The 24,200-nt window shown below is 46.2% G+C and overlaps 1 protein-coding gene across 5 annotated transcripts in view; it reads right to left on the bottom strand.

The window, feature by feature from the left end:
• LOC122542481 (AT-rich interactive domain-containing protein 3A-like) overlaps positions 1-24,200 on the bottom strand; it is a 198,654-nt gene that overhangs the window by 82,958 nt on the left and 91,496 nt on the right. For 3 of the 5 annotated variants that reach the window (XM_043680238.1, XM_043680240.1, XM_043680239.1), the window contains one exon: positions 13,974-14,046. In XM_043680238.1, coding sequence (XP_043536173.1) covers positions 13,974-14,046 — 73 coding nt within the window. Of the gene's footprint in view, positions 1-13,973; positions 14,047-19,452; positions 19,525-24,200 lie in introns of all 5 variants that reach the window. The other 2 variants (XM_043680237.1, XM_043680236.1) reach the window with 1 other exon arrangement.

Below are 24,200 nucleotides of genomic sequence, written 5' to 3'. Positions count from 1 at the left end.
TCCATTCAAGTATAGGTATTCATTCAGGAAAGGGAGAAAAACTCTCTTTCATTTTCTGGGATACATCTTGTGGCCAATCCTTGAGCTACCAACACCAGCTTTTGAATAATCTAGGCCAACAGCCTAAATCAACAGTGTGTTCCCTGCATTCTAGTTCTGCAGGTTTGGAGCCCTGAGGTCTTAAAAAGGTTTAATCGCTACTGCTGGGTCAATTTAAAAAGGAATGTCAGAAAGGTGATGTTCTTCCTCACCTTAATTCCCTCAGGCATTAAACTGCCACAGAAAGAATAGACATAATCAGGCCCTCTTCTTAATCCTAGCAACACCAGGCCTGGCATTAATAAAAACAGAACAAAGGCACTCTCTCCACAAAGGAGTATTCTCGAGTCATCAATAAAAAAGCAGCAGGCAAGACAAAGCATCAAGGTCCCCATCTCCCACACGGATCAAAGGCTGACGTGATTCCACTGATAAAGTCTGGAACTTTCAGATGCATGAGCACTCACAGTAATGCCTCACAGGTAGGCTTTCAGACAAGTCAATAACTACCACTATTGTTGAGGGCTCTTGCTTTGCAAATTTTATCGAGTTAGCTATAGCTTCCTTCTTCCACTTAGGACTTTTCTTACCTTTCACCCCTTCCCCCCTCCTCCTCCTCCCCCACCCTAAATGACTGCAGCACACACCTGATGGGAGGAGGCAATGGCCTGGTGGTAAAATGGAAAAAGTGAGGACTGCAGATGCTGGAGAGTCTGAGTCAAAAAGCGCGGTGCTGGAAAAACACAGGTCAGGCAGCATCTGAGGAGCAGGAAAGCCAACATTTCAGGCATGAGCCCTTCTTCAGGACATTCCTGATGAAGGGCTTATGCCCGAAACAGCAATTCTCCTGCTACTTGGATGCTGTCTGACCTGCTGTGCTTTTCCAGCACCACACCTTTTCACCCTCATGGTATTATTGCTCGACTATTAATCCCCCAGAGACCCTGGCAGTGTTCTAGAGACCCAAGTTCAAATCTTGTCATGGCAGATGGTGGTATTTGAATCCAATAAAAATCTGGAATTAAGAGTCTAATGATGACTATGAAACTATTGTCAATTGTTGCAAAAACCCGTCTGGTTCACTAATGCCCATTAAGAAAGGAAACTGCCATCCTTACCTTGTCTGGCCTTCACGTGACTCCAGGCCCACAGCAAAATGATTACCTCTTAATTACCCTCTGGGCAATGAGGGACGGGCAATAAATGCTGGCCTAGCCAGCGATGCCCTCATCCCATGAATAAATAAAAAGAAAAGAACAATGTATTTCATTGCCATATTTGTACGATTAGATTCCCTACAGTATGGAAACCGGCCAAACCAGTCCACATCGACCCTCTGAAGAGAAACACACCCAGAACCATTTCCCTCAGACTGATGCAATTTGGGCAACACTATGGGCAATTTACCATGGCCAATTCACCTGACCTGCACATCTTTGGACCGTGGGAGGAAACCCACAGAGACACAGGAAGAATGTGCAAACTCCACACAGTCACCCAAGGCTGGAATTGAACCCAGGTTCCTGGTGCTGTGAGGCAGCAGTGCTAACCACTGAGCCAGCACTTCTGCAGTGAGTTATCGCTCGCGCCCTGCCTCAGTTACCATGAGGATGCTAACTCTGTGAGACCATGATTGACCGTGTTAATTTTGTTAAACTTCTATCAGGTCACCCCTCATCCTTCGACATTCAAGTGAAAAGAAACTAAGTTTCTCCAATCTCTGCTCACAGCTAACACCCTGCAAACCAGGCAACATCCTGCACAGTAGCTCAGTGGTTAGCACTGCAGCCTCACAGCACCAGGGACCCAGGATCGGTTCCAGCCTTGGGCAACTGTCTGTGCGGAGTTTGCACATTCTCCCTGTGTCTGCATGGGTTTCCTCCTAATGCTCCTGTTTCCTCCCACAATCCAAACTTGTGCAGGTCAGGTGGATTGGCCGTGCTCAATTGCCCGTAGTGTTAGGTGCATCAGTCAGAGGGAAATGGTTCGGGTGTGTTACACTTCAGAGGGTCGGTGTGGACTTGTTGGGCTAAACAGCCTGTTTCCACATTGTAGGGAATCTAATCTAAGCCATTTCTGTACCCTCTCCAAAGCCTCCACATCCTGTGGCGAACAGATCTGCATGCAACTGGGAGAGAGTGAGGACTGGAGATCAGAATCAAAAAGGGTGGTGCTGGAAAAGCACAGCAGGTCAGGCAGCATCACAGGAGCAGGAAAGTCAACATTTTGAGCATAAACTCTTCATCAGGAATGCAACAGGAGTAGTTACATTAATCCTGAGGACTATTACTGTTACTGGGCAGAGGTGGTGGGGGCTGGGTTCTCTAAAGATTCCATGTTACATTAAGATAGCTTTGTTCCAAATTCAGGAAGAGTGTTGGCCTGATCTAGCCCAGAGCTGAAAATGTGTTGCTGGAAAAGCGCAGCAGGTCAGGCAGCATCCAAGGAACAGGAGAATCGACGTTTCGGGCATAAGCCCTTCTTCAGGAATGAGGTTCCTGAAGAAGGGCTTATGCCCGAAACGTCGATTCTCCTGTTCCTTGGATGCTGCCTGACCTGCTGCGCTTTTCCAGCAACACATTTTCAGCCCTGATCTAGCCCAGGGCAATTAAGGATTAGCAGTAAGGGCAGATCCATCCAAGAACACCCACATGCCATAAATGAGTAAATAAAATAAAACTCAATGATGGGTTGACTTTAAATGTGCCAAAGACAGCAGAAAGGAGCAGGGCACAACCAACAACTCTTCATAATATAACACTTTTTATTATTTATTCACTCAAGGGATACAGGCCATTGCTGTGGGTCTGGAGTCAGATGTAGGTCAGACCAGTTAAGGATGACAGTTTCCTTACCTACAGGACATTAGTGAAACAGATAAGTTTTCATGACAATCAACTATGGTTTCACAAACATTGTTAGGGTGGCTCAGTGTTTAGCATTACTGCCTCACAGTGCCAGAGACCTGGGTTCAATTCCAGCCTCGGGTGACTGTCTGTATGGAGTTTGCACATTCTTCCTGTGTCTGCGTGGGGTTCCTCCCATAGTCCAAAGATGTGCAGGTTTGGCGGATTGACCGTGCTAAATACAGGGATAGGATGGGCAATACCTACAGAGGTTCAGTGCAGACTCAATGGGCCAAATGGCCTCATTCCACACTTTAGATTAATCATTCCCAATACCCATTAAGTTCACATTCCAACCATCTGAGTTTTGAACCTGGGGTTTCAGGATTAACAGTCCAGTGATAAAACCACTGGCCATCACCACCCCACCTTTAACAGAATGAAATATCCCAAGGCAATCCTGGGGATCTTTCCAAAATGAAGTATGAGACTGAGCCATGTCAGGTTCCTCTTAGCAGAGACAAGAAAGACAGATGCCGGGGTTAGAGGAATGCAGAATTCTGGGAAGGTTGTGGAAACTGAAGGTTGCGAGATGAAGGAAGGCCACAGTCGGATTTAAAAACCCAGAGCAAAAAAAAATCACAGAGCCCAGGGTGGGGGAAGGGGGCTGCTGAGCAAGTACGGGGGAATGTGCTGTGAGTTAAAGACACAGGCTGGACAACCTTGGATGGCCTCAAGCTTACAAACACCCACCTCCCACCAGAGGAACTTGAAGTTGCTGTGGTCTCGTGCTACAAGTGTGTACACTGGTATGTGTGTGTCTGTGTGTGAGAGAGAGAGAGAGAGCGAGCGTGAGATAGAATGAGAAAGTGTGTGTGTGTTAGACAGAGAGTGTGTGTGTGTTGTCTGTGTGAGAGAGATAGAGAGAGAGCGTGTGTGTGTGTGAGAGAGAGAGAGAGAGAGAGAGCGTGTTTGCTGTGGGCTCTGTCAATCAGCAGACATTGCAAAATGCCCGTTATCATGCTGCCATCCTTTGAGATCTATGCCCCCATCCCATGAAAGCAGTGCATTGCCACTGGAATACAGTTTGTTCTGCTGTAACACACGTTTTGTTAACACAAATTTATTATAACATAATCAACGACTTGGGGGACACCGTTTCTGAAGTGCAAATCTTAAGGCGTGCGTTGGTTATTGTGTGATTCTGGCCCCAATGGTTTAAATGGTGCTGCTATTACACGATTTTCTTAAAACATGGGATTGCATGAGAATGGAAGCACTGCGTTATAGCAGAACTGACTGTATGATAAATCTGCAGAGCTAAGCCGACTAGGCACTACTTGTGATCTGGGGCAGTTGTGGGGAAGTTTTTGAGTTGACTGCGTGAATGTGATAAATCTCAGTAACCCAGCCTCCACATGCCGTTAGGACTTTAAACTGTGAATGCCGTTGTGTCGAACATGCTTTTCAGGTGCTCACTGTGATCCAGCAACTCCTCCCCCAAAAACGCACATGACATTCAGCACATGTTTATGCCCATAAGGACAATGCTTGTCTTCTGAGAGACAGAAACAGATCAGCATCTGTTATGATGCATGGCTAAGTGAACTCTTCCCAGGACACTGCAGCCGCCATGTTATAATGTTCTATGCCAGCACTGCTCACGTTTTGTAAATATTGGGGAACATTGTGAGTACAGTCATCACACCCAATCCTTCCTGCTTGTATCACCCGACCTATGGGTATCTCGTGGGGAAGGAGACCTACATTAGCTTTGGGGAAAAAGATGGCCTTTGTCTCCATTGCAAAGTAAAGGGCCATTACATATTACTTAGTGGCTAATTATGTTACAGCTAAGAGGCATAATTGTCTCCTGTGAGGCAGACAGTCAGGTCCGACTTAAAGCAACGGCTACATGGAGAACTGGGAGGGCACTGACTTACACCTTTCAGTCACACAAGGTCAACACTCGACAACTCTGGATAGCTCCTTCCAGGCAGAGTCCTTCTAGGCCTTTTCTAATTGATCTGCCCAGAGATATTACAGCCCATCTCTGGAGCAGATAGGAATTGAATTGGGTGTCACGGCTACTGTAGAACAAGAGTCCCGCCCTTTGTATCCTGATGGACAGGGCTTATCTTGTGATGTCCGTTAACCCTTTCTGGTACTAACTGCTTCATAAAAAGGTGTTTTGGGAACAAAAGGAGGAAGCTGACATTTGCCTGAGGTCATTGCTTTACAATGGGTTTTTTGTTGGGGGAGAGGGGATAATCAAGAGTTTGTCTACTAGCTAAACAGCAGTGATGTCACTGGATGTTATGTTGGGAACCTCCCTTCCCATCCCAAGACTCCCTTCCCAGCCCCTCCCACTCCTTCCTGCCACCAATCGGATTCATTCCTTCCATTGACCAACCAGGTCGTACCCTCTACCTGTCTTCACCTATCTCCACTTCACCACCCTATCCCCGCCACCCCCTTTATCTGCAGCTCCCCTCTACACCCACCCCCAGCCGCGAAGAAGGGTTACACCTGAAACATCGATGTCTCTAGCTCCTGATGCTACCTGGCTTGCTGTGTTCTTCTAGCCTCATGCCTGTCTACTTTGGTTTTCTTGAAACAGAGGAGGCTGCAGGATGATCTAATTGAGGGACCTAAGTGTACGCGGGGGTAGTGTGGTTATTTGAGACCTGTGTTGGGCGGTTCAGTCATTTTGCAAGTCTAACCAGGCAAGGGTCAGGGTCCCAGCCCTGGCCTATGAGTTCCAGTGAACAGTCAGTCATGACAATGGAAGAGCTCAAATCTCCAGGGACAATGGCAGCTTCTGGGCACAAGACCCATCAGGATGAGGCCCCGAGTTTCCTCATCAAAAAGGCAGTAGGAAACCACCTGGGTGTTCATGTCCCGAGTCACATTGCTCATTGAAATGGCAAACGGGAGGCTCTTAGGAGCAAAGCATGGGGCCTGTATTGGTCACTGCATTGAGTATAGGAGTTGGGAGGTCACGTTGCGGCTATACAAGATGTTGGTTAGGCCACTTTTGGAAAACTGTGTTCAATTCTGGTCTCCCTGCTATAGGAAGGATATTGTGAAACTTGAAAGAGTTCAGAAAACATTTACAAGGATGTTGCAACAGTTGGAGTGTTCAAGATAGAGGGAGAGGCTGGATCAGCTGTGGCTATTCTCCCTGGAGGGTCAGAAGCTGAGGGGTGACCTTCTAGAGGTTTATAAAATCATGAGGGGTAAGGACAGGGTGAATAGCCAAGGTCTTTTCCCCAGGGTACAGGAACCCAAAGCCAGAGGGCATGGGTGAGATAGGAGTGACTTAAAAGGTACCTTTAATGGGGCAACCTTTTCATGCAGAGGGTGGTGTGTGAATGGAGTGAGGAAATGGTGGAGGTGGGTACAATTACAACATTTGAAAGGCATCTGGATTTGTACATGAACAGGAAGGGATGAGAGGGATATGGGCCAAATGCCAGCAAATGGGACTGGATTAATTTCGGATACCTGGTCGGCGTTGATGAGTTGCACTGTTGGGTCTATTTCTGTGGTGTGCATCTCTATGACCCTAAGAGATGTGGAGAATGAGTTTAAGACCTGAACTTCGGCAGAAAATCAACCTCAAGCATCTTCTTCCCACATCCTTTAATCCTTTGTTTCTCTAGAAACTCACTGAATTGTCTTCCCCGCTATTTCATTCCATAAGGCCAAGGTACATTGGTAGGTAGGGGAACAATAATACCCTTTTTGCTTGGAAACTCCTAATTATTGACAAAATTTGTTTTGTCTCCCATTTCATTCCTTCACCACAGGGAACAGTTTTCCCAGATTAATTCTGACAGTTACCTTCATAATCTTGAAGCCTTCCTATTACATTCGCTATACATCTGGCATTAACACAACAGGCGTCATTTCAGAAAACATACTCTCGACAGTATTACTGGGAGTTGCTATGGTTGCTGATGAATACATATATTCCTGATATTATAATGCAGATAAAGGGCAGAGATTTGTTTCCCTCTCGATTCACATTCTTAGCTTTTTGCTGAACAGTCAATGAAAAGGTTAATGACAGTCAAAGAACCACCCATTTAAATCAACACCATTTACTTTAAAGTTAGACAAATTCAAATTATCCAGAATTTACTAAGATGAATTCAAATTATTCAGTCCTTTGTTTGCAATAATTCAGTGAAAAACAAGTTGGCTTCTCCTCTGTCTCTGTGACTGAATATATTCATGCAAGAGGCAATTCTTAAGTGATATTGAAAATTGAGTAATGGGCTGTTTATTTCCCTGGGATGGATAAGACTGAAAATCATGACATCCCTTGTGATGTGTTTGCCATCAATGAAACTGCATTCTCAGTTTAAACTTCAAAAAGATTCGAGCACGGACGTTCATGTGAAGATAAATGAGAGCAAGTTGCCACCATCTTTAATTTTATGGAGTTAACACTATTACAACAGCAATTGCTCAGACCACTGATGTAACATTTTGCTGCTTCCTCTTTTGTTGCAAATTGTCTTATCTGCAAAAGATACAGCCACTTCCTGAATCGATTAGTGAACAAAAAAAAATCAATACATGACTAAGTGTGAAGCAAGATAATATCCTGTCAGGGAAAACTCAACCCATTGCTGTCCACACTCATCCTGCAAACTCACAAAGGTATTACTACTCTTTCTTTCGATGATGATTATAGGGATCCTAACTATACCACATAACCTTACACTTCATAGAGTGTCTATCACAAACTGTTCGACTTCCAAACTACCACATGATAAATGAAGACTTTCCGGAGTGTCGTCATGTCTCGCTGTGGAAAACACGACAGCCAATTTCCACCTAGCAAGCAAAGTGAGAATGATTGTATAGTCTTTTTAAAATAAAGTTGGTCGAGAGATAAATATTGGCAAGGAAAAGAGGAACAATTTGGTATGGTTTCCTTTATTGGTCAGAGTATTGAGTACAGGAGTTGGGAGGTCATGTTCCGGCTGTATAGGACATTGGTTAGGCCACTGAAGAAATGTTGCGTGCAATTCTGATCTCGTCCCTATAGGAAAGATGTTGTGAAACTTGAAAGGGTTCAGCAAAGGTTACAAGGATGTTGCCAGGGTTGGAGGATTTGAGCTATAGGGAGAGGCTGAACAGGCTGGGGCTGTTTTTCCTGGAGCGTTGGAGGCTGAGGGGTGACCTTATAGAGGTTTACAAAAATATGAGGGCCATGGACAGAATAAATAGATAAAGTCTTTTCCCTGGGGTCAGGGTGTCCAGAACTACAGGGCATAGGTTTAGGGTGAGAGGGGAAAGATATAAAAGACACCAACAGGGCAACTTTTTCACACAGAGGGTGGTATGGATATGGGATGAGCTGCCAGAGGAAGTGGTGGAGGCTGGTACAATTGCAACATTTAAGAGGCATTTGGATGGGTATATGAATAGGAAGGGTTTGGACGGATATGGGCCGGGTGCTGGCAGGTGGGTCTAGATTGGGTTGGGATATCTGGTCGGCATGGACCGGTTGGACCGATGGGTCTGTTTCAATGCTGTACATCTCTATGACTCTATAACAGGAATTAGGCGCAGGCAATTCAACCTTTCACGCCCGCTCCACCATTTAACATGATCATGACTCGTCTTATCCTTGTCTCAACTCCACTCTCCTGCCTGCTCCCCATAGCCCGTTATCCCATTTTTCATCGGAAACATATCTATTTCATTCTGGAGTCTGTTGATTGATTCTGCCTCCACTGCCCTCTGGGGCAACGAGTTCCTCAGATTCACAACTCTCCGAGAGAAATAGTTTCTCCACATCACAGTCTTGAACGTCTCTCCTCTCACACTATATCTATGGCCTGAACAGATGATCCTCCCTATGGGACAATGTCCACCTTGTCAAGCCCCTGTAGCATTTGTTCTTTATTTCTTTCTACCTCGTTCTTAAGCTTGTGTACCGAGGTACTTCTACCTAAGATGGTGCCGTGGGTGGAGACTTTTCATTGTACTCCTATACTTGAGTACATGTGACAAAATCTAAATCAATCAGACTACCACCCTCCCCCCACCCCCCACTCCATTCTTCTGAAGTACACCGATGGCATAACTGACCTGCCTGTCCCTTCTAGTGGAGATTTCACAGCCACCTAATTCTCAAAGTAAGTCAGGACCCCAAATGCGGGTCACGATTGGACCTTCGGACCTACAAGCACTGAGTGTGACCACTGGCCATCCCCTTTTGATACTGAAGGGGCTCAAGCCTTGCAATGGGCTCACAGTGGGGAAAACAAACTTGGCCAGTTTAACGCAGAGGGTGGTGTGTGTATGGAATGAGCTGCCAGAGGAAGTGGTGGAGATTGATATAATTACGGCATTTAAAAGGCACCTGGATGGGTATATGAATAGGATGGGTTTCGAGGAATATGAGCCAAAATGGAACCAGATTATTTTAGGACATGTGGTTGGCATGGACGAGTTGGACCGAAGGGTCTGTTTCCACCGTGTACATGTCTGTGACTCTAATGTCACTCGCCAACAATGCGGCACCTCCCTCAGAATCAGCTCAGAATTGGTGTGGAATGCGGTTCACACCTGCAGGTTTCTGGTCCTCTGACAAAGTCATCCTTCTCCATTTGTCGAGGGTACAGACTTGTTCTTCTTAAATAAAAATATAAACAGCTTAATGGCAGCACTGAATTCATTGCTGGTGCCGCACAGGCCCAGACTCGATCCCACATTTAACCTTTCGTACAAAGCATCCAGTGTCTCATCCCTGCTGATAGGACTAATCCACAGATTACAGTAGTGATTACACTGCTTGGAGTTCATTTACAAGATTATGGCAGGACCAGCAGGTATAGCTAGACAAAACCATTTCTAATCACGAACAATTCAACTATTTCAGCAAGCATTCCTTGACAAAAGCATCTATCAGTCGGACCAAAAAAAACACCACATTGACGTCCCTTTATTGAGTGCATTGTAACATCAGTGTCAGGCATTCAAGGAGTCAATTTAATGACCTGATGTTTTGATTTCTGAAGGTGAGGGGTGTGGACGCCCAGGAAGAGAACACATTCCCTGTCCTTCTGACGTGGCACTAATCCTGTCTCCATGTTCCGAGGCCTTCAGATGCACGTTTAAGATGGCGTGGCGTGATTAACAAAACAACAACCCAAGGAGTCTGTGTTCTGGGCAAAGCGTCACAAACAAAGACAGCTTGATTTGTCCCAGAAGGTTCTGGGTTCAAATCCTGCTCCAGGAACCCCAGCATAAATCTGGGCAGATGTTCCCAGTGCCAGGACTGAGGGGGGGAAGAGCTGCATTGTCAGCGGTGCCTTATTTCAGATGACATGTCAAGTTAAGGTCCTGTCAGGCGATAAAAGGCCCCCCACTTTGAAAGAGGAGGAAGAGAATTCTCCCCCGTCTAGACCACTCTTTAGCTGACATCATTAAAACGAAAGGGTTTGAGAACATAAACACTCAACTCATCCTCCATCTGAAGGCAGGACTGAGACACAGCTCAGAGATTTTGGGTGGGGCAAAGAGACAGGTCCTGAACGTACCCCAACAGGAACCGGGGATCGATATAAGCTCATTGAATGTGGAGCAGATTTGACGGGCTGAATGGCCTACTTCCTCTCCTACACCTTATGGGGCTTATAATCCCCAGTGGGAATGTCAGCCAAACTGACCGAGGAGGTGCCGTCAGCTGTCGAATCCTACTTCAGGACAAACCAGGGCAGGGGGAATAAAATCCCGCAACCTGCCTTCCCTTGCCAAATGTGTGCATTAATACAAAGGGTTGCTTGGACACATCATGTCCCTGGTGTTGTAAACACTGCCAGGCCTCATCAATCACTGTCTGCCACTGAAGCCCACTGAGCAGCTAAGGAAAGCTAACAGCCAAGCGCTACTGTATCCTGAGATCAGTCAGTGTATATTACAGCTACTGGAGCTCAGCAGCGTTCCCCAAGGAGTCAGCCTGGTGCCAATCTCTTCGCCCCTCCATCTTCCTTCCACCACTGACACCGCCCGCCTCCCCTTCCCCATCACCCCCCCCCCAACGGCTCCTTTTGTGCATGGGCTTGTATCTGCTGAACCTTTCAATATAAACAGTTCCAAGGTCATTAATCCAATCCACCACCACCCCCACACTCCCAGCTCCCTCTCCCCAGCTGTCTCAGTTCAAGTGACTGACAGAATGTGAAGGAGCCCGTAATGGAGCCAAATCCATCATGAATCATTAACATTGCAGTGGCCCTCAGCTTCCAGGGAATACCATAGAACCATCATTTCCAAATGAAGAAAAATGGGATGTACATTTAAACAATCCCGTGGGCTGGTGCACACGCTGAGCTCTGAATCGTTGCCGCACTCTGGCCGTGCTTGCTTGCTTGGTTTCAGGCTGCAAGCAATGCACTAGGGTCGAGGGACTTCAATAATGTGAAGAGATGTGAGAAGGTTGGGGTGGGGAGGGGGGGATAGGGACAGGGGTTTGCTGGATTGTTCCTCTTCCTGCAGAGAAGGTCAAGAGATGTTCAAAATCATGAAGGGCTTGATCAAGTAAATAAAGAGAAATCATTTCCACCGGGAGAGGGTCAGTCAGCAGAGGACAAGAGTTTCAAGGTAATTGGCAGGCAGCTGGCTGCACACACACACACACACACGCACACACACACACACACACTTTTATACATGCAAACAGAGATCTGTGCACAGATACATAGACAGGCACACTCACACAAGCACCCAGTACATATATACACAGACACACACATAGGCACACTCACAGACACGCAACAGAAGCGTATACACAGAAATACATGCAGACACACACTGATACAAACAGACTGATGTACACACATACACATTGCAGAATAAGATCCTACGCATTTTGCCACAGCCTCATCCTTTATCTCTGATGTTAGTGACTTTTCCTCATAATACCATTAGGCCTTTGCCTCCCTGTCAACTTTCCAGATCCAGTGTGATGTTTTATTCTGAGCAAACATCAGCCAGCAGCATAAATCCCATACAGGGAAATGCTGCTCAGCTAAAGTAGGGTTGGAGGAGGTTTAAGTACAGCATAAACACTAGAGTAATAGTCCATCTGGCCTCCATTGGTTATACCACAATGTTAATAATCCAGACTCATGACCGGGGGCATGTCTTTGAATTCCACCAGGAAAGGGCAGCATGGTGGCTCAGTGGTTAGCACCGCAGCCTCACAGCGCCAGGGACCTGGGTCGATTCCAACCTTGGGTGACCGTCTGTGTGGAGTTTGCACATTCTCCCTGTGCCTGCATGGGTTTCCTCCAGGTGCTCCGGTATCCTCCCACAGTCCAAAGATGTGTGGGTTAGGTGGATTGGCCATGGGAAATGCAGGGGTGGGGGGCCTGGGTGGGTTACTCTTTGGAGGGTTGGTGGTAACTTAATGGACTGAATGGCCTCCATCTGCACTGAAAGGATTCTATGAATCCAGACAGCTGGTGGAATTTAAATTCAATGAATAAATCTGGAATATAAAACTCATCTCATTGATGGGGGCCATGACAACCATCTCTGCTAACTTCTTTATGGAAGGGAGTCTGCCATTTTTATCAGATCTGGCCAACATGTGACTCTCGACGCAAAGCAACATGGTTAACACTGAAATTACCCAGCAACCCACACAGTGTAAGGGCAATATAGGGGGCGGGGTGGGGGGGAGGGGGTGCCTTGGCAGAAATGAATAAGACCATCTTTTAGGCTATCCTGCTGGCTGATGTTTGCAAGGAGATTGAACAAACTCATTTCATTTCACACTAGATCTGGCAAGTTGACAGGGGAGGCAATTGCCAAGTGCTTTTATTGCTGGACTATTAACCCAGAGACCCAGGTAACGTTCTGAGGGCCTGGGTTCGAATCCAGTCATGGTCGATGGTGGATTCAAATTTGAATTTAATAAAAATCTGAAATCAAAAGGCTAATAATGATCATGAAAATACTTTCAATTGTTGGAAAAACCCCACCTGGTTCACGAATGTCCTTTAGGGAAGGAAACTGTCGTCCTCACTTGGTGTGGCCTACATGTGACTCCAGACCCACAGCAATGGGGTTGACTCTTAACTGCCCTCTGGGTAATTAGAGATGGGCAATAAGTGCTGACCTAGCCAGAGATGCCTCATCCCACATATGAATAAAGAAAGTCACTGTCTGTGTGGAGTTTGCACATTCTCCCAGTGTCTGCGTGGGTTTCCTCTGGGTGCTCCGGTTTCCTCCCACACGCCAAAGATGTGTAGGTTAGGTGAATTGGCCATGCTAAATTGCCCATAGTGTCAGGTGCATTAGTGGGAGGGAAATGGGTCTGGGTGGGCTATTCTTCGGTGTGGACTGGTTGGGCCGAAGGGCCTGTTTCCACATTGTAGGGAATCTAATCTAATCTATATAAAAAAAAACTACTTCAGCTGCTTCTGAATCTAGTTCTTTGAAGGGAAAGGTCCAGGTGTCCATCTACTGTGTCACCAAGAGGGTGGGAGAATCACAACCCACGTCCTGCTCTTCTAGAACCCATTAAGATAGTTTTCTATCAAGATTATTTTCAGTACATAAAACTTATTTGGCACTCTGCAATCCATGCCCCATTATTGGTCCCATAGGGTGGAAATTAGCCTCCAATTGACCACTATACCATCATTGAGATTTTAGTGGCAGTCAGTCAGGAATCCTCATTCCTGATGAAGAGCTCACGGTTGAAATGTCGACTCTCTGCCTGACCTGCTGTGCTTTTCCAGTGCCACACTTTTCAACTCTGATCTCCAGCATCTGCAGTCCTCACTTTCACCTACTATACCATCCCAATCCCACCCACTTCAGTAGACTGTGAATGCTGAGTAGACTGTAGAATCCAAGACCCACTTAAATCTGGGTTGGGGGAGAGTATGCAGAATGAAAACAAAGTGTAGTTGGGATTTAGTTGAGCGGTCAGCAAGGCCCAGGGTAGTTTGAGGAGCCTTTCCGAAACGAGGTAGGAGAAGCGATTAGTAATGAAGGTGGACAACAAGAAGATCAGTGTTTCTGGGGGGCGGGAGCAAAGCTCAGACTCACCTCTCTTCTGCATGAAAACAAACAGATCATCCAGGAACTCCTTGCGTTTGGGGTCACTGTCCAGTTCGTAGAGCTGTCAAAGGACACAGAAAAGGGAAGCATTCAAAGAGAGACCAGAACAGAACCGAGTTATCACCGTTTTTCTGAACTGATTCAGAGACAGAATATAATTCAAGTCTACCACAAAGAAACTTCCCTGTATTTTCCATTTACAGACATTCTTTGCACTTGGCTCCACGACAATTTATTCTCACAAGTGAGGTCACATTCGTGGTTTGGATGAGCACACTAAAATCCCATCTACTATCGAAGTAATGTGGAATAAAGGAGTTGGGCTAGGAATTATTGCTACCTGTAATTTAACAAAGAGTCATAGAGATGTACAGCATGGAAACAGACCCTGCTGTCCAACCTGTCCATGCTGACCAGATATCCCAACCCAATCTAGTCCCACCTGCCAGCACCCGGCCCCTACCCCTCCAAACCCTTACTATTCACATACCCATCCAAATGCCTCTTAAATGTTGCAATTATACCAGCCTCCACCACTTCCTCTGGCAGCTCATTCCATACACGTACCATCCTCTGTGTGAAAAAGTTGCCCCTTAGGTCTCTTTTATATCTTTCCCCTCTCACCCTAAACCTATACCCTCTAGTTCTGGACTCCCCGACCCCAGGGAAAAGACTTTGTCTGTTATCCTAGCCCTCATAATTTTGTAAACCACTATAAAGGTCACCCCTCAGTCTCCGACGCTCCAGGGAAAACAGCCCCAGCCTGTTCAGCCTCTCCCTATAGCTCAAATCCTCCAACCCTAGCAACATCCTTGTAAATCTTTTCTGAACCCTTTCAAGTTTCACAACATCTTTCTGATAGGAAGGGGACCAGAATTGCACACAATATTCAAACAGTGGCCTAACCAATGTCCTGTACAGCCACACCATGACCTCCCAACTCCTGTACTTAATATTCTGATTGATAAAAGAAAGCATACCAAATGTTTGATCTGACCGAGGTGGGGCTTGATGTGAATCCAAGAATGATTATGGGACAGAGTGACCTTTTGGACATTGCATGAGTATAACAGATAGTTAAAGATTGATGCTACTCAGTCATGTGTCATGCCCTCACTGCCAGAGTCTTGGTGCCCAGTGAGTGGCACTTAATAATTGAACTGTGAGGAAGTAGGGTTAGGGGATGGCAGGGAAGGGTGAAGAGTTACCGATAACCAAATACTTGGGAAAATTGTAGGTGGAGATGAAAGGATGGTCACCAGCATAATCTGAGCTCTCGTTCCAGCCAGTAATGGCTGTCACACAGCCAGGATCACATTCTCCTCAGGAAATAAGGCAAGGTCGACTTTCAACACCTGTTTCAAATGCCATGACAATTTTGTGGTTTTTCTCTGAACCAATCACGGGTTACTGTTTTACGCTTTCTGTCTTCCGTCTTCACCTCTTTCCCATTCCCCCAGACATGAGCAATAGGCAAGGGAGCTGGCTCTTCAGCCTCAAACCTCACTCAATGCATCTCTGAATAGCCCTTAAGCCAACCAGGAGTAACTGTCCGTTTTATAATCCTCGCATTGTCATACCCTTATGCTCAGTGGTAACTCAGAATGAGCAATATGAGGTCTCATAGTACAGTGGGTAGGAACATATGAATGGGAGCAGGCCATTCAGCCCACAAGTCTGTCCCGCCATTTAATATGACCATGGCTGAGAGAACACTTCAATGTCTTTGAACAACCTAGCCCCTATGCCATTGATCATCAGAAATCTACCAATCTCTATCTTAAACATACTCAAAGACTGAGCTTCCATAGCCTTCTATGATAGAGAGTTCACAAACCTTCTTGACTAAAAATATTCCTCCTCATTCCGGACCTAACTGACAACCCCCCTTACATATCTGGATGATGTCTGCTGATGCTGGATCAGCCAATCACGAAACCACCTTCCTTGCATCTACTGCTTCAGGTATTTCATAAATTTCAATGTGATCATTTCTCGTTCTTCAAAACTCTTGAGACTATCGGCTCAGTTTACCCAATCTCTCTTCATCAGACAGCGCCCTACCCCCCTCCGGGACCAATAATCATTTAATCCCTACAGTGTGGAAGCAGGCCGTTCAGCCCATCGAGTCTACACCGGCCCTCTGAAGAACATCCCACCCCAAATCCACACCCCTATCCCATTCCTGAAAGCCTGCATGGCCCATGGTTAATCCACTCAGTCTGCTCATCCCTGAACACTTTGGGCAATTTAGCGCAGCCATTCCACCCTAACCAGCACATCTTTGGATTATGGGAGGAAACCGGAGCACCCGGAGGAAACCCACACAGACACAGAGGTGAATGTGCAAACTCCACACAGACAGTCGCACAAGGCCGGAATCAAACCCTGGCGCTGTGAGGCTGCAGTGCTAACCACTAAGCCACCGTAGTCGGGTCTGATGAATGTTTGTTTCACTCGCTCAATTGCAATAATACTTTCCCGAGATGAGGAGACCAAAACTGCACCCAGTCCCTATCTCTGAGCCAGAATCACTGGATGCAAGTCCCACTCTAGGGCCTGATGATCAAGGGAGATATGCACGTCCGTGGTCTTTACACATCGTCCCAAGGTGCCTATGGCAAGCAGGAAGAGTGGGGAGAGTGTCCTGGTCAGCCAGAACCATATGGTAGCAGAGGCACAACACCATCTCCATGTTTAACCACAGGTTCTTTCAGGGATTTTAACTCAATGGCAAAGGGACCTTCAAAGCTCTAGGGCAGAGGTGGGGAACCTTTTCATGTTGGAAGGCCGCATTATGTTAGTTGTAATCTAATAAGGCCACATCCAAGAAACGTCAATTATATATTCTTCAAAATTCACATTTTTTAAATTATGGCGGTCAGTCTTGTGAGGATTACTTCGTTGAATTTTCTTTTACGCTCTGGTATTTTAAATACGTTCATTTTAAGATTAAAATAAAAATAATAAAGGACGAAAAAAACATATTAATAAAAAATAAAAGATTTGCTCTGGAAAATTCGGATTCATTCAAAAGGCCACACACAGTGGCCTAGAAGGCCGCAGGTTCCCAAACCCTGCTCTAGGGACTGCCAGAAGTATATAAGGACTGATGAGGCGCGAGGCGGGGGAGAAGAGGAGGCAAAACATGCTACGCAGAATGGCCAGTGAGTAATAACACAAGTTGCAGACTCGATGCAACCTCTCAGTCAACTGTCCAGTTCTGCTTAACTCTGCCAGGAAGGAGAATTACGAAAGCCCATAACTATGGAGCGAGGTGTCACTTATACAAACACTGTGTTGACCAGATTTCAGATCCAAGTGTTCAGATCGGAGGATGACTTGTTACTCGGTCAGAGGGGGTTTGTAGTTGGTATTTGTCCGCTTCCCACACAGAGGTGTTTCAAAGGGGTCATCAACTGCTGGCAAATGGACAGAGCTTAGGAAACACAGAGTCAAGATTAGGATAAAGGAACTTGACCCAAGCTCTTTAAAAGACCCAACTTTGGGGTGCAGATGATCACTGACCAGGAGTGGACAGAACCCTCCAGATGGGGAACCAAGATAAAAGCTAATGGGAAGACTGTAACCAGAAGGAAACAAACTATGGAGAAATTGCAGAGTTGATGTCATGCTTGAGTTTTCAACTGAATAGGAGCATATGGAGGGGGTGGGGGTAAAGGTCTGCACTGTCTGGGGAATGGGGATTGTGGAGGGGGGGGGTGAACCTTACAACCTTTACAAAGCATACCGATGAGCATTTGAAATGTCAAAATCTTCAAGGCTATGGGCGAAACGCTGGACAGTGGGATTAGTGCAGGTGCAGACTCAAGGGGCAGAAGGGCCTCTTCTGGGCTGTATGACTCCAGGAAAGACTGTTGGAGGAAGAGGAGAAGGGAACAAACTCGAAGGGGAATGGGGCAAATAGGAGGAAGAATCGGTGTGAGTTACTGCAGAAAGAAGGCTGGAGACTGTCGGGGGACGTCAGCACATGACAAAAGGCAGAACGGTGGCTCAGTGGTTAGCACTGCTCCCTTACAGCGCCAGGGACCTGGAATTGATGCCAGCCTTGAGCGTCTGTCTGTGTGGAGTTTGCACATTCACCCCATGTCTGCGTGGGTTTCCTCCCACAGTCCAAAGGTATGCAGGTTAAGTGGAATGGCCATGCTAAATTGCCCCATAGTGTCCAGGGATGTATAGGCTAGATGGGTTAGCCATGGGAAATGCAGGGATCAGGTTGGGGTCTGGGTTTGGGTGGGATGCTCTTCGGCGGATTGGTACAGACTCAATGGACCGAATGGCTTCTTTCCATACTGTAGGGATTCAATGATGGTATGTTGCTGTGGGTGTGTCAGCAAGTATGGCAGATTTTCTCCCCCGAAGGACTTTAGTAATGAACCCAATGAGTTTTTTTTTTACAACAAACGACAATGGTTCCCATTAGGTTAACTTTTTATTGTGGGTTTTACTCAAGTCAATGTTCACGATCAGCCAAAATGGTACGTTAGCGACCAGACCAGCCCCCTCCAAATATATGAAGACAATAGCCTACACCCGAACACTTTCTTTTTTAAAGGCAAGTACGAGATATTGCATTGTGGATGCAATTCGATTGGTCAAACTATCAGTCAACGCAAAACACACTTTATTCCTACACTATAATTAAAATACAACAAAAGAAAGAAGAAATTGGAATAACTTTATTGGAAAACTTATACAGAATAATAGATTACTAAACAGTAGCTGTTCCAGCATAGTAACATCCCATAAACACATCCTTGGCAAAGGCAATTTCAGGAAAAAAGATTGTCCCATAGGCAATTCTCCAGTCCAGGAAGAAAAAATATTGAGAGAAAACTCTGAGAAGAATAACAGGGAGAGATGTACTGCGGCTTCCTAACGCTGTTTCAAGACCCCATCGCCTGCGAGTGAAAAACGAGAACTAAAAACCCAGGCTCTGGGGGAGATTGACCCCGCCCATTCAGGCTGCTTCTATTGTTCAACTCTTAAAAAAAACAAGCTATTTACTTTATTATATTCAAACAGACAACTCAGTACCAGAGTCTTAAAACCTCTCTTCAAGGAAAAAAACTAGGACAAAATACACTTCTTAAAGGCATAGAATCATCACAGGGATTTGAAGCCACATCCCCAGCACATTAGCCTGGGTAAGAGATCACTGATCAAGTGATAATACCATAACACCACAGCCTCCTCCAGGTGAGGTCAACAGCAATGATATATTTTGAGGAAAGACATGAGACAGTGAGAGGAACATGTTGACAGAGTGAGGTGAAGAGGTGTGGAGGGGGCTTGTGTGAAATAAAGACGCTGGCATGGACCAGTTGGGACGAACAGCCTGCTGTAAATACTCTTTAATGGGTTTCCGCTCATCGGAAATCAATGCTGGGATGAGATGAACCAGCCCACCCGCCAGAGAGAAAGGAAACAAGAGAAAACGTCCGACCTTTGCGAAGTCTTTGGCAGCCTCTCTTGCTCGTCCACCATCAGCATCGTCATTCCAAGCCAGACTCCCATTCTGAACATAAAAAAAGGGAAAGAGTAAGAGGTAAAGATGGAGAGAAAAAAAAATAGAGAAGACAGTCCTAGGTAACTCTGACCTGGAATGTGCACTGATAGCTGAGGCTACAGTGGAAGGCCCTCATGCTCCCATCCCTTATTTAGCAATTAACTCAGTGCTTTGCGTTTTCTGTGCTCTCTATTTTAGTTAATTCATGGCATACATTTCGAAAACATGAGGTCATGCACTTTGGCAGGAAAAGGAACTGAGCATTATTTAAATGGAGAAAGACTGCAGAATGCTATGGAACAGAGGGATTTGGGACTCCACACCCACCAATCATCCAGCATCCAAGTTCAGGTAGTAATAGAATTACTATAGTGTGAAGGAAGGTCATTCAACCCATCGAGTTCACACTGACCTTCCAAAGCGCATCCCGCCTAGACCTATCCCTGTAATTGGGGTGGCACGGTGGCTCAGTAGTTAGCACTGGTGCCTCACAGCACCAAGGTCTCAGGTTTGACTCCAGCCTCGATGACTGTCTGTGTGGAGTTTGCACATTCTCCCAGTGTCTGTGTGGGTTTCCTCCCACAGTCCAAAGATGTGCAGGTCAGGTGAATTGGCCATAGTAAATTGCTCATAGTGTTAGGTGCATTAGTCAGAGGGAAATGGGTCTGGGTGGGTTACTCTTTGGAGGGTCGCCCAAGGGCCTGTTTCCACACTGTAGGGAATTTAATCTAATTCTGCATTTCTTATGGCCAATCCACCTAGCCTGCACATCCCTGGACACTATGGGAAATTTAGCAAGGGCAATCCACCCTAACCTGCACATCTTTGGACTGTGGGAGGAAACTGGAGCACCCGGAGGAAACCCACGCAGACACAGGGAGAAAATGTGCACACTCCACACAGAGAGTCGCCCGAGGCTAGAATCGAACCCAGGTCCCTGGCGCTGTGAGACAGCAGTGCTAACCACTGAGCCACCATGCTGCCCAGCCATTGTAATAGGGAAGGCAAATGGTAAGGCAAAGAGAATGAAGTATAAAAGCAGGGAGGTTTTGCTAAAACTATACAAGGCAGTAGTCAGACCACAGCTAGAATAGTGAGAGCAGTTTTGGGCCCTTTATCCAAGGAAAGCTACATTGGCATTGGAGGCAGTCCAGAGAAGATTCACTAGGCTCATACCAGGCATACAGGAACTGCCTTATGAGGAAAGGTAAAGTCGATTGGCCCTATAATCTTTATCATTTAGAAGAGTGAGAGGCATCCTTATTACAACATAGAAGATTCTTAAGGGACTTGACAGGGTACATCCAAAAAAGGTCATTTCCCGGTGTGGGAGAGTCTGGGACCAGAGGGCATCATCTCAGAGTGAAGGGTCACACATTAAGACAAAAATGAGGGCTTTCTTCTTTCTGAGGGTAACATATCTGTGGAATTCTTTACTGCAGAGGACTGTCCAGGCAGAGTCATTAAGGATATCCGGAGACAGAGTTTGAATCACTAAAGGAATCAAGGTTCATAGAGAAAAAGCAGGGAAGTAGAGCCGAGGATTGTCAGATCAGCTAGGTCTTCACTGAATAGTGGAGCTTCTCAGTGGGGTTAATGGCTTACTTCTGTTCCTACATCAAATGAGCCTTTTCTCTCCTGAAACTGCTGACTCCTTGCTGAAATACTGCCAGACCAATTCCTGGGATGGCAGGACTGACATATGAGGAAAGACTGGGTCAACTCTGCATGTACTCACTGGGATTTAGAAGAATAAGGTGCGATCTCATAGAAACATATAAAATCCGGATGGGACTGGACAGGCTAGATGTGGGAAGCATGTTCCCGATGTTGGCCAAGTCCAGAACTAGGGGGTCACAGTCTTAAGAATAAGGGGTAAGCCATTCAGGATTGAGATGAGGAAGAATTTCTTCACTCAGAGTTGTGAACCTGTGGAATTCTCTCCCACAGGAAGCTGTTGGGGCCAGTTTGTTAGATATATCCAAGAGGGAGCTGGATGTAACCCATGCGGATCAAGGGGTATAGAGCAAGAAAGGGGTATAAGATTGCATGATCAGCCTTGATGATACTGAAGGGGGGTGCAGGCTCAATGGCCTACTCCTGCAGCTATTGTCTATGTTTCTGCGCTAAGTGCTTACACAAAGGTAACGGCTGTAGTTTTTCATGCAATTGGTCCACCAGCACCTGTTAGAAAGGCACTTGGTGGGTGGGGTGGGGGTAACATGCAACATGTGCTGACTTCTCTAGTCACGCCATCTCTTGCAAACGACCAGAGAAATGGCAATTTGCAGACTTCCAGTTTTGTGCATGACAAGGGTCCCCTCAGCTGTGTTCAGCATTTCATGTTGACGTGCAAAACTAAAAGGAGGCTGAACAATGCCTGTCGTCATGGGAACCCGCACAGGGTTGGGGTAAGGAGGAGGATGTGGAGGGGATGGAGAAGACTGGGATTGGGTGAGCATAGAAAGAGAAGACAAAATAGTTTCGAACTTGTCAACAATTAAATACTCAGCTAGCTGAAGGCCAGAACAACTTGAAATCACTGTGGTAGAAAACTCCTTGAAATTGAATGAGGGATAAGATCAGGAGCTTCTGTTTGGGGGGGATAATGTAACGGATCCTATTGCAATCAATACTGCCAATGGTTAAATTTAAATCCGAGGTCCAGTAAACAGTTTGTTACTGCCTTGTTAAAATATTCCAGTTGTGTGCATACGCTATGGAAACGCATCAGCTGTGACCTCAACAGCCCGAGGAAGGTGTGCTAAGGCTGGTAGCTCTTTTTTCATGTTGAAGCCAATTATCTGTCAATTAATTTGGAAAAATACTTTTGTTGCAAACTTATGCATGTTATCTCATGTCAATTGAATACTCTGGGATCCAGGAGGCTAATGCTTTCTCAGTGCGTTTATAGCATCCCTACAGCGTGGAAGCAGGCCATTCGGCCCATTAGGTCCACATTGACTCTCTGAAGAGCCTTCCGACAAGACCTACCCTCCTATCCCTGCCATTCCCATGGCTTAAACCACCCAGCCTGCACATCCCTGGTCACTAACCTACACACCTTTGGACTGTGGGAGGAAACCGGAGCACCCGAAGGAAACCCACACAGGCACGGGGAGAATGTGCAAACTACACACAGACAGTCACCAGAGGCTGGAATCAAACTATCACTGTTGAGGCAGCAGTGCTAACCACTGAGTCACTGTGTCGTCTGTGTGGCAGCTTCGAGTTTGATGGACTGCTGATAATTGAGAATACTGATGAATTCTGCCAAACCTGTTTTGAAGGAGTCCAAATTCTCCTTATGACAATTCAAAGACAGACAGCATATGAGACAGTTTCACCTAATAAATGAGTTAGAGAGTTGAAAAGAGTACCCTGAAATCCAAAAGGTAGCCCGAGAAAATGATAAAGCTTCCCTCGAGAACACGCAAGAGCCCTTGGGAAAAAGAAACAAAGAAGCAGAGCTGCTCGCATGATAGGAACAACCAAGCTGCATGCAATTGTCTGACAAAGTTGTGGCTATAAAGGGTCATTCAGAAATTGAGCTTTCAAATAGGCTTTACAAAAAAACGGATAAAGAGGACAAAAATAAAGAGGTTTGGCTGAACCTATAGACTCCACCGTAACTATGGTACCAGAAATTGTGGAAAGTTTATAGAGGGCTCAGAAAATGTTTGCAAGGGTGACTGTAGGGACAAGGATTTACAAAGAACTTTTGGATAGCTCTCCCAAGAGCTGTGAAAGCGGAGGTGATTTGATGCATAAAGTGATGAAGGATGGAGCCAGAATAAATGGAAATGTTTTCAAATGGCTAAAGAATGAATAATCAGGTGTTCTAGATTTAACACCATGTTGACAAAAGAACTTGAGGTGGCAAAGGAGAAACACAAGTGTGTGGAGGATTGATATTGAGGTGGACACAGATTCAAATTAATGTTCAAAAGGAAATCGGGTAAACATTTGGAGAGAAAAAGGGAAAGGACGTGTTGGGGGTGGGGATGGTAGAGGTTGAGAGTGTGGTGCTGGAAAAGCACAGCAGGTCAGGCAGAAGAATCAACTTTTCCAGCATAGGCTCTTCATCAGGAATGAGGTTGGGAGCCTCGGGGGTAGAGAGATAAATAGGAGGGTGGATGGGGCTGAGTGTGCACCAATCTTCAGCATCTGTGGTCCTCACTTTCGCCCAGCGGAATCGATGATAGGGTTGACTGGATTTCTCTTCATAAGAACTGGCTTCATACTCGATGGGCTGAATGACCTCCATGTGGCACTGAATGTGGCATGATTCAGTCGCAAACTCCACCGTGTCGGTGCTCAACTGTCGAGTGTTAAAAGGCGATGAGGGATGTGAAGGCAAGAGGAAACAGGGCCATGCTTTCTCTCTCTGGTTTTGCCCAACCTTTGCCAAACGTTATGGCACATTTCACTTCACCCACCTGCCTATTAGCACTGCTACTTCATGGCGTCAGGAACTTGGGTTCGATTCCACCCTCGGGCAGCTGTCTGTGTGGAGTTTGCACACTCTCCCGGTGTCTACGTGGGTTTCCTCTGGGTGCTCCGGTTTTCTCCCATAATCCAAAGATGTGCAGCTTAGGGTGGATTGGCCACGGGAAATGCAGGGTTACATGGATAGGGTGGGGGGTGCTGGGTTTGAATGGAATGCTCTTTGGAGAATCAGTGCA

This window comes from Chiloscyllium plagiosum, chromosome 40 (genome assembly GCF_004010195.1).
Source record: "Chiloscyllium plagiosum isolate BGI_BamShark_2017 chromosome 40, ASM401019v2, whole genome shotgun sequence".
NCBI lineage: Eukaryota > Metazoa > Chordata > Chondrichthyes > Orectolobiformes > Hemiscylliidae > Chiloscyllium > Chiloscyllium plagiosum.
The sequence above is the reverse complement of the archived record's forward strand: the minus strand, read 5'-3'. Positions and strand labels throughout refer to the sequence as shown.